Source organism: Lactuca serriola, chromosome 6, assembly GCF_051521515.1.
Source record: "Lactuca serriola cultivar US96UC23 chromosome 6, Lser_US96UC23_V15, whole genome shotgun sequence".
In the NCBI taxonomy this organism is placed as follows: domain Eukaryota; kingdom Viridiplantae; phylum Streptophyta; class Magnoliopsida; order Asterales; family Asteraceae; genus Lactuca; species Lactuca serriola.
In genome coordinates, this window is record NC_136413.1 from 185922744 (window position 1) to 185935808 (window position 13065).

The following is a 13065-nucleotide window of genomic DNA, read 5'->3' on the forward strand; positions in this document are numbered from 1 at the left end:
ATTAAGTGTTTTATGGAAATATAGTCGGGGGAGCACCGGAGCAGCTGTCAGACATTTGCGGATCAGTTTTTCAGCAGCCAGCCTTTTGAGGTGAGTTACCTTCCAGTAGGGGTGGATCTAAGGCCACAATCCTGACCCACCAAGTTGTAACAGCCCGGATTTCCAGGTATCTTTATTGTTTATGATTTTGGTGTTTTGAGAGGGGACTCGGCGAGTCGGAGCTCAGACTCGCCGAGTAGGGACGCGATTCTGGACGCGGGATTCGCCTGGACTCGGCGAGTCCAGGATATGGACTCGGCGAGTCCGCGCTGTTTAATGAAACCCTAATTTCTCGGGTTTGGGACCTATTTAAAGGGACTTATGGCCGACATTTGTACCCAACAGTCCATAGAGAGAAACCCTAGAGTGCTTTAGCGATTTGAGAGAGAAAGGAAGCATTCCTTGACCTTTGTGTGTTGTTTAGCAAAGAAGAGGGAGGTTCTAGCCAAGAGGAGGCAAAGGAGGCTGCTGTTCTGTGGATTTGAAGCTTAGATCTTCGATCTAAAGGGAGATTGTAGCTCGGAGGATCGAGCACGAGTGACTTCGGGATTTGCTAGCTATCGATATTCACAAGGTGAGTCTTCTCATTATACTGTACCCGGAAGGGTTTGATTGTGTGACCGGAAGGTCGGATATGATATGAGACATATGTGTTATATGTGATAAGTTAATTGTTATATGTGCTATGAATGATATGTTTAATGTGGGCCGGAAGGCATTATGTTATGGGCCGGAAGGCAAATATGTTATGGGCCGGAAGGCGTCGTAATGTGGACCGTAGGGTTGGCGTGGGTAGGACCGGAAGGTTTACCCAGCAGGGACGGAAGTCCCCTGAAACACATGGACCGGAAGGTCAGGGCCTGGAAAGGCGTATGTGCGTAAGTTGTATTTTGGGGGAACTCACTAAGCATTTATGCTTACAGTTGTCGTGTACGTGTTTCAGGTACTAGCGAGGACCGTGGGAAGGCGCCGGCGTGATCTGTACACACTGTTAGATGATTTATGATCTTGGGATTCATATGATTTATATTATGACATGATACGTTGGATATTTATGCCTTGTTTTGGATGAAAATACTTTATTTTGAAATGAAAAATTTGTTTAAAAATTCCCGTTGTTACACAAGTAGGAGTATTTTAGAAGATAATTGTCTTTGTGATAATTATCTTGGTATGGATACGTGTTTGGTTATGAGATATATCTATATGATATGTTACGTGTATGATAGGGATAGTTTTCCCCTAACAGTGGTCCTTAGGACCAAAGGGTAGTTCAGTACTCGGATATGCCTGATTGTATGCTTATACCTTGTTGTTGTATGCTAGTAGTAGGAGGTGGAATAGACCCCAGTTACCGGTTGAAAGATACCGATGATGATTACTGGTTGAAAGATACCGATGATGATTACCGGTTGTAAGATACCGATGATGACTACCGGTTGAAAGATATCGATGATGATTACTAGTTGAAAGATACCGATGGTATTGTATGGTATGTGTTATGATGGGGGAACTCACTAAGCTTTGTGCTTACGGTTTCAGTTTTTGGTTTCAGGTACCTCTTCGTCTAAGGGAAAGGATTCGGCGGCGTAGCATGACATCACACACACATATGAATTTCCACACAAAGTTTTCTGGGATTGTACTCTGATATGATATTTGTTTATGACGTGGGTTTCAAACATGATACATTGTTTTATGAAATGACGTGTTGGCACAGTATTTTCTAATGAATGATTTTATGAAATAAATAACTAAAATGAAATTTTTGGGCTTGAATTTTGGGATGTTACACGCGTATAGACGATTTGTGCGACCAACTCCAAAGAGCAAGCTACTTCTCAAAGATCGATTTAAGATCTGGGTACCATCAGTTGCGAGTCCTGGAAGGAGATGTCCCCAAGACGGCCTTCCGAACTCGATATGGTCACTTTTGTAGTGATGCCCTTTGGGTTAACAAATGCACCGGCGGTGTTCATGGACTTAATGAACTAAGTATGTCGTTCTTTCCTAGACAAATTTGTGATTGTGTTCATAGATGATATACTCATCTATTCGAAGAGCAAAGAAGAACATAGTCAACATGTAACATCCCCCTCTGGCACGTATCACAATATTGTCCGCTTTGGGCCACTCGGCACGAGGACTTCCCAGGGGGTCACCCATCCTGGTACTACTCCCGCCCGAGCACGCTTAACTGCAGAGTTCTTATGGGATCTGCTGCCCTCACGGCTTTAAAACGCGTTGTGATAGGGAAGGTATCCACACCCCTTATAAGGAATGCTTAGTTCTCCTTCCCAGCCGATGTGTCCCCGTCGAACACATCGACCCGTGCCCTAGCTCTGATACCATTTGTAACATCCCCCTCTGGCACGTATCACAATATTGTCCGCTTTGGGCCACTCGGCACGAGGACTTCCCAGGGGGTCACCCATCCTGGTACTACTCCCGCCCGAGCACGCTTAACTGCAGAGTTCTTATGGGATCTGCTGCCCTCACGGCTTTAAAACGCGTTGTGATAGGGAAGGTATCCACACCCCTTATAAGGAATGCTTAGTTCTCCTTCCCAGCCAATGTGGGATCAGATCTAACCCACTTTCTTAAAGTGGGTTTGATCTGATCCCACATCGGTTTGGAAGGAGAACGAAACATTTCCTTATAAAGGGGTGTGGATACCTTCCTTGTCACAACGCGTTTTAAAGCCGTGAGGGCAGCAGATCCCATAAGAACTCTGCAGTTAAGCGTGCTCGGGCGGGAGTAGTACCAGGATGGGTGACCCCCTGGGAAGTCCTCGTGCCGAGTGGCCCAAAGCGGACAATATTGTGATACGTGCCAGAGGGGGTTGTTACACAACACCTCCCACAGGTCTTTGAAACATTAAGGGCAGAGAAGTTATACGCAAAATTCTCAAAGGGAGAATTTTGGATTCGGAAAGTAGATTTCCTTGGTCATGTGGTCGGGTATCGGGTATTATTTTCTTAAAGAAATACCCGTTCTACCCGAAACCCGAAAATTTTACCCGCTTGACACCCCTAACTTGAACCTCTTCTCATATGTGCTCAACATGTTACTAGGTGCGTGAACGATATACTCAAAATTGGTGGCTCGGATGTGTTCTTAGATGGCAACAAAATTAAATTTAACATAACAAAATTTTGTTATGATTCAATATTAATTTGTTATGATTCAATATTACATTACAAATTTAACATACTTTGTTATGATTCAATTTTATTATTTACTGTAGAAAGAAAAAACTATCAATTTTAGTATATTTAATTTTTTTTAATTGAAAACAATGTTGAAAAATAACAAAGCGATTAACCACTTGTTCTCGGTATGCGTTGTATGGCCCAATACATTTTCAAACTTGTAAGGCTTTCTATTCATGTAATGACATTATTTAACTCACAATTCATGATTGTAAGGATGACTATATGACAATATTTTATAATATTTTTTAAGGTATTTTATGTGGAAAAAAAATTGTTATTTAAGAAAGTTGTTGAGTTTTGCTCAAGCTCATCATGGTTACACTAGGGACTCATCACAAGGAAAAAAGTCTCCTCTTTACGATATTGTCAAACATACCCTAACCATACTTAAGAAAAGGGTACCGCCTGTAGTTCTAGGAATCATGGTATGTTTACTTGGAATCTTGATTAATTCTACCATTTTTTTAAGATATCTAAATTTTTGGAAACCATTTTGGTTGTGTAGACAAAGGGATAATCAATCTGAAATGGAATCTGTAATGAACCGACACACAAACTAGTCGGTTAGAGATTTGAAACCTTGAAAATTGACCAAATTTAAAAAAAAAAAAAAAAAAAAAAAAAAAAAAAAAAAAAAAGTGATCCATTTTTAGAGTAAACATAGTACAAGTCAAAAAACACAAATACTATTTTGTATTTTAATATGTTTTATGTAAATTACAAAAATTGTCCCTGTGGTTTTATATTTTTTTATGTTTTGTCCAATATTTGAAAACTTTTTCAATTTTGGTCCTATCATCAAGGTTTGTTAAATATTTTTAGTTTTAAAGAAAAACTATTATCTATAAATGCAAGACAATAGGGTGTTTCTTAAATACGTTGCCACGTTCGCGGTAAGCTCTCTAGTCTCTCCCTTCATATTAATATAAACTAGTTGTGAAACCCGTATATGTCACACCCCAAAACCATTGAACGGCGGAAACGTTCTGGGGCGGAGGACGTCATGTACAGTATCACAACAATGAAAAGTAGTAAACAAGCAATAACATCATCCATTGCATTAATAATAAAATTTTAATACAAGTGTATTCTGATATGTATAATAGACACTAATGAATAAATCAAAATGAAAGATGAGTCTTGAACGAGCTCCATCTTCCTTAATCCTTGCATTGGTACCTGTCTATGATGACCTGAGGATACAAGTAATTTTGAAAGAGAGTATCAGCTTTAAAGCTGGTGAGATCATAAGTATTTTAGTGTCTTAATTTGTTTGTAAATACTTGTATGTATTTTAAATGTAAGTATTTGTATGTATACAAATTTTAAGTATTGACAATGTAATTGAACTGTATGTATGAAAATGATTGTAAAATAACTGTAAACGTTTGAAAAGTCCTAGAAATCCCTTTGATTCCTATTAGTAACAAAAGGAGTCTTCTACCAAGACTTAACTGTTCTCAATGTAGTCTTCTACCAAGACCTAACTGCTCTGCATGTAGTCTTCTACCAAGACCTAACTGTTCTGAATGTAGTCTTCTACCAAGACCAAGCTGTATTAGTATTACCCTTTGGAACAAGGGCAACTAACAATGTTAACTGAAGACATCCGTAGATGTACATTTACCTCTGTTGCTAACAGCTGGGTATAGGAATAGTCAATCCCCAAAAGTATACCTGTAATGGTATCAACCGTTGACATCCGTGGATGTGCTTTTACCTCTGTAGCTAATAGAGATTTTAGGAATGGTCAGTCCCGTAATGTATCCTTGGGTACTAGGATATTAAATCCAATCTATCTCGTCAATTATGTGATTGAATCACAAGGTAAAGATAAGAATGAGGATTATATAACAGAATCTATACATATAAAATGTACTAGTAATTCTTGTAAGTGTACTCATGTAAATATGATCATGTGTCCATATTTATGTATAGTACGGTAATGTACTGTAATGTTCTAGCTAGTATTGTACGTGCTCTCTACCTAGCAAGTATAGTAATGTACTCGTTCTAGTATCGTCGTATATGTTCTCTTTCTAGTATAATTGTATATGTTCTCTCTCTAGTATAGTTGTATATGTTCTTCTCTAGTATAGTTGTATATGTTCTCATAGTAGTAAGTGTTGACTCACGAATGAACTGACTCATAGTATGATATTGTGTTCTAGTAATAGTTCTAGTATCTTCCTAAACTACCCATATGGTAGTTTACTAGTAATCTAACTGGTACGTATGAACATGGATGTATGCCCTTGCTACCCAAGGGCATGGGATGAACTGGAAGGGTCTTTATGACTATATATGTACATATGTTATATAACTAATATTTAAACGACCTTCGGACGAGTACCCTATATCCCACCAGACCACATCTCAAGCGCGAAAAGGAAATAGGGTGGATAGCCTTCCTAAGTCTTTTAAACATTTCTTATATAACTATACATATAGAGGCATGCAATTTATAATTTAAAAGCATAAAATAAGATTTGTAAAACCTTTGAACATAAATATTTTCTAAGAAAAGGCCGACTTGATGTCGATCTATAAAATGGTTTTGAAGGCATGGGTTTGATAAAGCAGTTTAGTATAAAGAACATTTGTTTGAAACACGATTGTAAATAAGTTTGAAATGTAATATACAGAGTAAAATGTATAGTGTAATAAGGAGTTTATAAACACATAAAGTGTTTATGAAAACTTTTGAAGGAAACTGTTTGGTAAAACGGCTAATGAGTAGCCAATCATTTGAATGTTGCTTATTAATCACATGTGATTGATATAATAATTAACAAAATTCTACTTGTATCCCCCCCCCCCCCCCCCATAAAACATTTAAAAACAGTTTAAAACATTGATTAAGGGGTATGAACTCACCTGTAGTGAGTGGTTCTGATGAAAATGGTGGATCAGTTGCTAAGTATCAAGTAGTGGCTTGAGTACACACGCGAATCCTGTTTAGCATATATTGGCACACATATGAATATAATTAGTGCTATGAACAACTAATAAGTGAATTGGGACCACCTTAGGGACTAGTAAACACTTATATTGAAGTGTTACAACCATATATGATTGTATGAAGGGGAATAAGGCTTTACAAAGGAGTGTATGGCCAAAATACACACTATATGTGTGTGTGCGGCCAGGTGTGCTGCCAGCACATGTGTGCGGCCATGTGTGCTGCCAGATGGTGTGTGCGGCCAGATGGTGTTCTTGGTGTTCTTGGTACCTTTTATGAAGATCTTCAAGGAGAATGGATGATACTTGAGAGGATTTCGTGTTCTATGCTTGAAGAAGTGAAGGAAGTGTTCAAAAATGACTAAGTGTGATATATATAGGTGGAGTGTGCAGTTGGGAAGGGTGTGAGGCCGCAAACACATGTGTGTGGCCGCACACTCAAGTGTGTGGCCGCACACTCCATGTGTTGGAGTGTTTGGCCTCTTTTTGATTCCTACACTTTGAGTTAACCCATTTCCACACTCCAACCTTGATTATAACACGTTTAGAACGCTCCAATAGACCCTAAATGGTACTACAAGATAGCAAAACGAGTCTATTATAGATAAGAAATGAAGAATGCAAGTTAGAAATTTTCAGGTTATCACAGTATATTATACGGGTTAATTAAAACATAATGTTAAACAGGAGCGATTAAATGAAGAGTTTATTTGAATTTGAAATATGAAATAAGTGAAAATTATGAACCCTGGTTTCCTATTAGGATTATAACCTAATAGCCCTTTATACATATTAACCCTAGTTTCCACGGGTTATAACCTAGGTACATATATAATAATAGAGATGTTAATTAGTGGAATTGATTAATTTTTTTTTAACAAAAATTGAAAATACCACATAATGACATGTAGAATTTAAGTAATTCAAAAATCTCACATAATGACATGATAAAAATCTTGAGGAAATGAGAAGTGGCAAAAGCATTTTCATTTATTATGATAGATTAGAATAGGGAGATTAAGTACCCGAAAAAAATATCAGTTAAAGCATTTGACAATCTATCACGACCCTCATGAAATTTTTGTTCTCAATGGACCTTTGGCTATATATATACACACACAAATATATCTTTTGTCAGTGGTTTACATACACAACACACACTCAATATTAGTGATGTTCATAAAAAAAAATGTCTTAATCCCTTTAGCACTAAGAATGTTGCTCAAATATGTACACATTGTATTTAATAGTCATGAATCCCCAAAATTTTCTACCTGTTTAACAATTGTATAAAACAGAACATCTACCAAAAATTACATAAACTAAGTTAGGACTTGATATAAAAGCCCTCATTTCCTTGACTTTCTCTATTAAGTCAAAAAGAAACACCGACATATAACTTATCAGATTAATTGAAGTCCTCATTAAGATTAAGTACAAATTGATATCACTAATCATCCATTGATGAAAGCTTGTAAGAAGCTTCTGCTTGTGCTTCTTCCAATTTTGCAATAAGATCCTTCATGAAAGAAGTATTAGTTCCATGAGTAATGCGTAATACATCAACTGCTTGTGTAAGCGACTTAATAGCTTCATCAGTGTATCCAAGTAACCTGAAAATTTTATAAACTTTTTATTTAAAAAAATGTTAAGGAAGTTGGATATATACAAAAAAAATAATGTACTATTACAAACCATTCAAGCTTCCCACACGTGTAATATTGCAACCCTCTTAAAGGATGGAATTTAGGGTACACTCCTGTAATTAAATAGAATAATCAATGGTAAATGGATATTTTATTATTTTTAACTTTTGATTATAATGATTATGGAAGATATTTTTGTAATAGATAATGTACTTTCATAAACTGGGATAGTGAGTCTACAATATGTAAGTGCTTTCTTCCAATCTTGCAACTCCATTAATATCTGTAAAAAAAAAAAAAAAAAAAAGTGTGACATTTATCAACTATTTAACTTCTTTAAAAAATATATATGTATAAAAAGGATTAAATGCATTACTTTTAATAGAGTTTCCCTTGTACGCATTAGATTGATTGAATAGGAATGACAAAGCTTCATTTGGAGTTTCTCAACCATTAAATACATGTCAAGGGCTTCCTTGTTATCTGAAATCTAATTAAGGAAGATTTTCAATAAATGAAAAAAAAAAAAAAAAAAAAAAAAAAAAAAAAAAACAAGTAAAAGATATCCACAAATACATATATTAATTACATAGAAAAAATTAAAGGATACGACAAGAGGAAAGTGCTACAGATGCCTTGTTTGAAATTGTTTTTTCTTCACTAGCAATCTTTACAATTTCTTCTTTCTCCCTTACAATCCCACATTGTTGGCATTTAAATCCTTTACTTTCTGCAAACAAAATTATAAATAAATAAATAAATAAATAAAACAATATCAACACTACAAGAAATCAAGTCTCATGGATTAATATCATACCAAGATCACGAAGCAATAAGCCATTGCATGTGTCATTCTTGCATCTGTATCCTTCAAGAATTGCACTTTCTTCAATGTCATCATGCTCACCCTTTCAATCAAAAGCAATGCAGTTTTTATTCATAATAACAAAACGTAACTTATAATTTGTAACCAATAATAATACCAAATATCTTCTAACAAATAATGATTTTTTGGTGAAGTGAGTAATAAAAGTAGAATGTAAATTACCAGTTTTATGCATCGGGGACAACTGCAGATGAAGAAGTATTGGTCTTTCAGAGCCTTTTGTCTAGTCATGGTGCTTCCTGCTGTCTCTATGTAACTTATCAATACCTTTATATTATATTATATTATATTATTATTAGAATAAAATCATAAATAATCTGATTCTTAAAAATAAAAGGATTGTAAGAAAAACATACCTCACTGCCTTTTGGTATTGTTTGCATAGCACGTACAGTTGCAATTCTGCCCTCAAATACAAGAACTGAATTTGGAGAGCAACTGTAAAATCAAAGTCATTTGTTAGTTGATGTGAGTGAAGTTTCAAAGAAGAAAAATACCATTTTTACCCCTGAAGTCACCTGTGATTTATAATGGAAATGACGGGATATAATCCGGTTCCTAATGGTATCAGCTCACTGTCACAAATTGTATGTGCATTGCATGCGAGCTGTATGTGAAATGTGATTAAAATAGTTGGTTTTAATTATTGGGAAAAATAGCTGCAAGATTTACTAATCTAAAAAGTAAATTGGATGTTTAAAGAACGTTGTACCTTGGAGAAATTCTCTGCAATCTCTTTGATATTGAGAGTAGACCACTGGAGTATTATATTTACAAGACTTGCCATTTGTGCATACAACACCAACTGCATCTCTTCAACTTCAGAGATATCTTTATGAAAATGTGTCAAATTTAACAACAAAAACCATTGAAACTTCGCATCACAATACATATATATACTGGGCAATACTCCATATACACAAGGATACGAGATACTAAATCTTTCACCAGATTGTAGTTGTCTGTCACACTAGTAGGAATAACCTGGCATTAATGCTAGTGTTAAATATTATATATATATATATATATATATATATATATATAGAGAGAGAGAGAGAGAGAGAGAGAGAGAGAGAGTTTCACCTTTTCATTCTGCAATTTCCTGCGTAGGTAAAGTTTAACCATCAAACGTATAGAAGGTGTAAGAGATTTTATTCTATTTTTCTCCAGCTTGGCAAGAAGTTGGCATTCAAGTCGATGAACCTTCCAATCAGATGTCTAAAATGATCACCAATGAAAACATCAGATTAAGAACTAAGAAGGAGATGATGATTTCAATAATGATGAACTAATGGAAGCAAATAGCAGCATATTTTCGTTTAGTTGTTTGTTATGGCATCCTAGACTATTGTAGTTTGAAAAACCTATCCAACTATAATTGGGTAGAATTTTTCAAAGTACAATATGTTCAAATGAAAGAAAAAAGAAAGTACAATACCTTGGATGAGAGAAAATTAAAAGTAGAAAGATGTAATAGAAAGAAATGAAAGTAGGATGTGATAATAAACAAATTAATGGAAGATGAATGCTATAGATAAGATAACAACATGAAGCAAAATATACCTGGCACTTACTTCCACAATACCACACAACTTGACAAGATGAACATCTCTTCACATTACTTGATGTAAAACACCAATCGCATCTGGATTTCACTGGAGTTTTGTTTGGTACAGAAACATAAGGTTCTTCAGATAATATAATTTCTCCTGTAATTTAAGAATATAAATAGAATGATCAACATCCAATCCACACAAACCTGTTTCATAGTATCGTTTAATTGTATCGGTTTTGAGAGGAACACATTTTGACCGGTTATCCAAACCACGATTGACCCATTTGCTAGCTACAACTGAGGGATGAAGGTTTAGAAATCGAGAGATACCTGGGGAATATTCTCGAGTAGTGAAGAGGCAGCGACCTTTCTCCGGAAGTGTCGAAACTGATAGACCATGGTCATGTAGCAGGAGCTTCTGCAAATCTTCCATAACGAGCAAGAGTAGGCACCCAATTCGCACTGAAGACGGCAAACAGAGAGAAACCAACGAAACCCTTTCAGTCCTGTGATATACTCGACTTATAATTAATACAATATTTAAAAAAATAACAACTCAAATTTATTTACATATATTAAACCTAACAAACCTAACCAATATTATATAATCTAAAATTAATAATTAATTATTTTAAATAAATTATTAATTAAGAGATTTTTTAGTTATATAAATTTTAATAATTGATTTAAATAAATATGTGAAATTATATCATTTTATAATTTGTATTAAGTTTATTTTAATTTTTATTCTAGTGTTATTAATTTAATGTAATTAGAGTGGTAAATTTAAAATTTGAAATGGAAAATCAATAGGTTTACAAATGACATGTATTAATTAGGAGATATAATATGGTGACATATAGCAAAAGGAAAATAAAATATATATTAATTAGGAGGCCTAATAAGATGACAGATGTCAGAAAGAAAATAAAATTATTATTTTATTAGATAGAGAGATTACTTATTAGTTATTTTTTAAACATACATCATTAAATATTGAGAAAATTACAAATTTAGCCTAATACACCAATTACGTTATGAAAATAACCAAAAAAACTCAATTTTGCAATTTTAGCCATTAAAATCGAATATGGTTTATATCCATCTGCGATTTCATGAAACCATCTGCGTGCTTTAGCCACTTGTACATTCAAAAGTGGTTTTTTTTTTTTTAAATATGTGTGTGTGTGTGTGTGTGTATATATATATATATATATATATATATATATATATATATATATATATATATATCATTTCTCCAGCTAAAATCGCTCCATCTGCGATTTCCTCTCAATTTGATTTGTGATTTTGTGATTTTTTTTCATTTTATTTTTTTATTTTTGACTACGAAATTGATGGGTTTGACTACGAAATAACCTTATTATATATAAACTTTTGCAAAAAAATTATCAGTTTAGTTGTTATTTTTTTGGAAAATTTGCTTAAAACCTCTCTAAAAAATGATTGAATATTTAGTTTGCCTTGTAAGTGGTGGGAGATAGCAAGTTACTGAAACAAATTTGGAATACGTATGTCCACATGGAGGTATTTCTAAATTCACTTTGATATTTTCTGATTATATTAGTTATGGTGAATTTCTATCTTTGGTGAGAAGCAAAATCGGTTTGTTAGACAAATATAAAATTATTTTTCGTTTCCATCATCCTGAATAGAATCGTTATATAGTCATGGTTGAAGACATGGATGTTAGAATGTTGATAAATGTAATCAAATGTAGTGGAGAAAGGGTTGTGAAAGTGTTTGTGGTGGCTGATGAATGTGATGCAGATAAGGAGGGTGGCCAGAGTAGAAATGAGTCGGTTGCTAATTTATGCAGCGATAAAGGGAGCAACAATCCAATAGGGACTTTCAATACTCCTAGTGTACCTCAATTTCATAGTGTTGCTGAAAATGTTAATGTTAGGTATTTACCTATTCACTATGTAGATCCTGAGAATTACAAGTATGTTGGTGATGATGATGTTAATACATATCTTAATGACGTGGTTGGTCGTTGTGTTGATGTTCCCGAACAAGAAGTTAAAGTTATGAATAGGCGTGTAGTAGATAAAAGTAAAAAGAAAAAAGTTGTTATTCAAAAAGATGAAAATGTGCATGTTTACGGGGATTATGTTGATGTTGCTGATGTAGCTTTAGATATAACCGACTTAGAAAGCAATTCTGATGGAGATGAGTTAGGTGATGAAGTTAAAGCTAAATTTCTCGATAACCTTTTTTTACGGTGTAACAACCCAAATTTCACGTCCAAAAATTTTCTTTTTAAATCAATATTTTAGAAAACGGTTGTAATTAAAACATTGTCTGGTCAAACCATTTCATAACATACATCGTGTCTGAAAATCGAAACATGAAAAACAATCAACTATCAGAGTACAAAATCCCAGAATGACTCATGGTGCGGAAAACAAGGTGCGTGTATGATGTGCCGCTACCGCGCCAGCTCCTTCCCTCTTGAAGAAGAGGTACCTGAAAACAAAAATGTAAACCGTAAGCACGAAGCTTAGTGAGTTTCACCATAATACCTCATACCATACAAACATACAATGAACAGCTAGGAGATACGGGTCTCGCCCACACTCCGCTATCTGGGAGATACGGGCCTCGCCCACACTCCCCTATCTGGGAGATACGGGCCTCGCCCACACTCCCCTATCTGAGAGATACGGGCCTCACCCAAACTCCACTATCAGAGAGATACGGGCCTCGCCCACACTCAGCTGCTACCATAACATACAAGTATCA

The 13065-nt window shown here is 34.9% G+C and overlaps 1 protein-coding gene across 2 annotated transcripts; it reads right to left on the reverse strand.

Moving 5' to 3' along the window:
• Nucleotides 1-7391: 7391 nt before the first annotated feature.
• On the reverse strand, nt 7392-10810 carry SDG37 (SET domain group 37). Of its 2 annotated transcripts, none has more exons than XM_079005408.1 (14): nt 10633-10810; nt 10311-10456; nt 9831-9965; nt 9677-9731; nt 9460-9578; nt 9266-9354; nt 9104-9185; nt 8910-9014; nt 8679-8769; nt 8472-8591; nt 8238-8344; nt 8075-8144; nt 7911-7974; nt 7392-7828 (listed from the first exon to the last, which is right to left on the reverse strand). In XM_079005408.1, exons 1-14 carry the CDS (start codon nt 10733-10735, stop codon nt 7666-7668), a joined length of 1449 nt encoding a protein of 482 aa, XP_078861534.1. In that variant the 5' UTR covers nt 10736-10810; the 3' UTR covers nt 7392-7665. The 2 variants fall into 2 exon arrangements, with proteins under 2 accessions (XP_078861534.1, XP_078861532.1); XM_079005406.1 differs by having other exon boundaries at nt 10311-10402; nt 10507-10810.
• Nucleotides 10811-13065: the final 2255 nt, after the last annotated feature.

What these genes read in the sequence shown, in the direction of transcription:
- SDG37 (XM_079005406.1), bottom strand. Translation starts at nt 10,735, where the DNA reads ATGGAAGATTTGCAGAAGCTCCTGCTACATGACCATGGTCTATCAGTT. An exon ending in ATTTCCATTATAAATCACAG is followed by an intron (nt 9,186 to 9,265) that starts GTGACTTCAGGG and finishes TTGATTTTACAG; the next exon opens with TTGCTCTCCAAATTCAGTTC. An exon ending in GTCCCCGATGCATAAAACTG is followed by an intron (nt 8,770 to 8,909) that starts GTAATTTACATT and finishes TTTGATTGAAAG; the next exon opens with GGTGAGCATGATGACATTGA.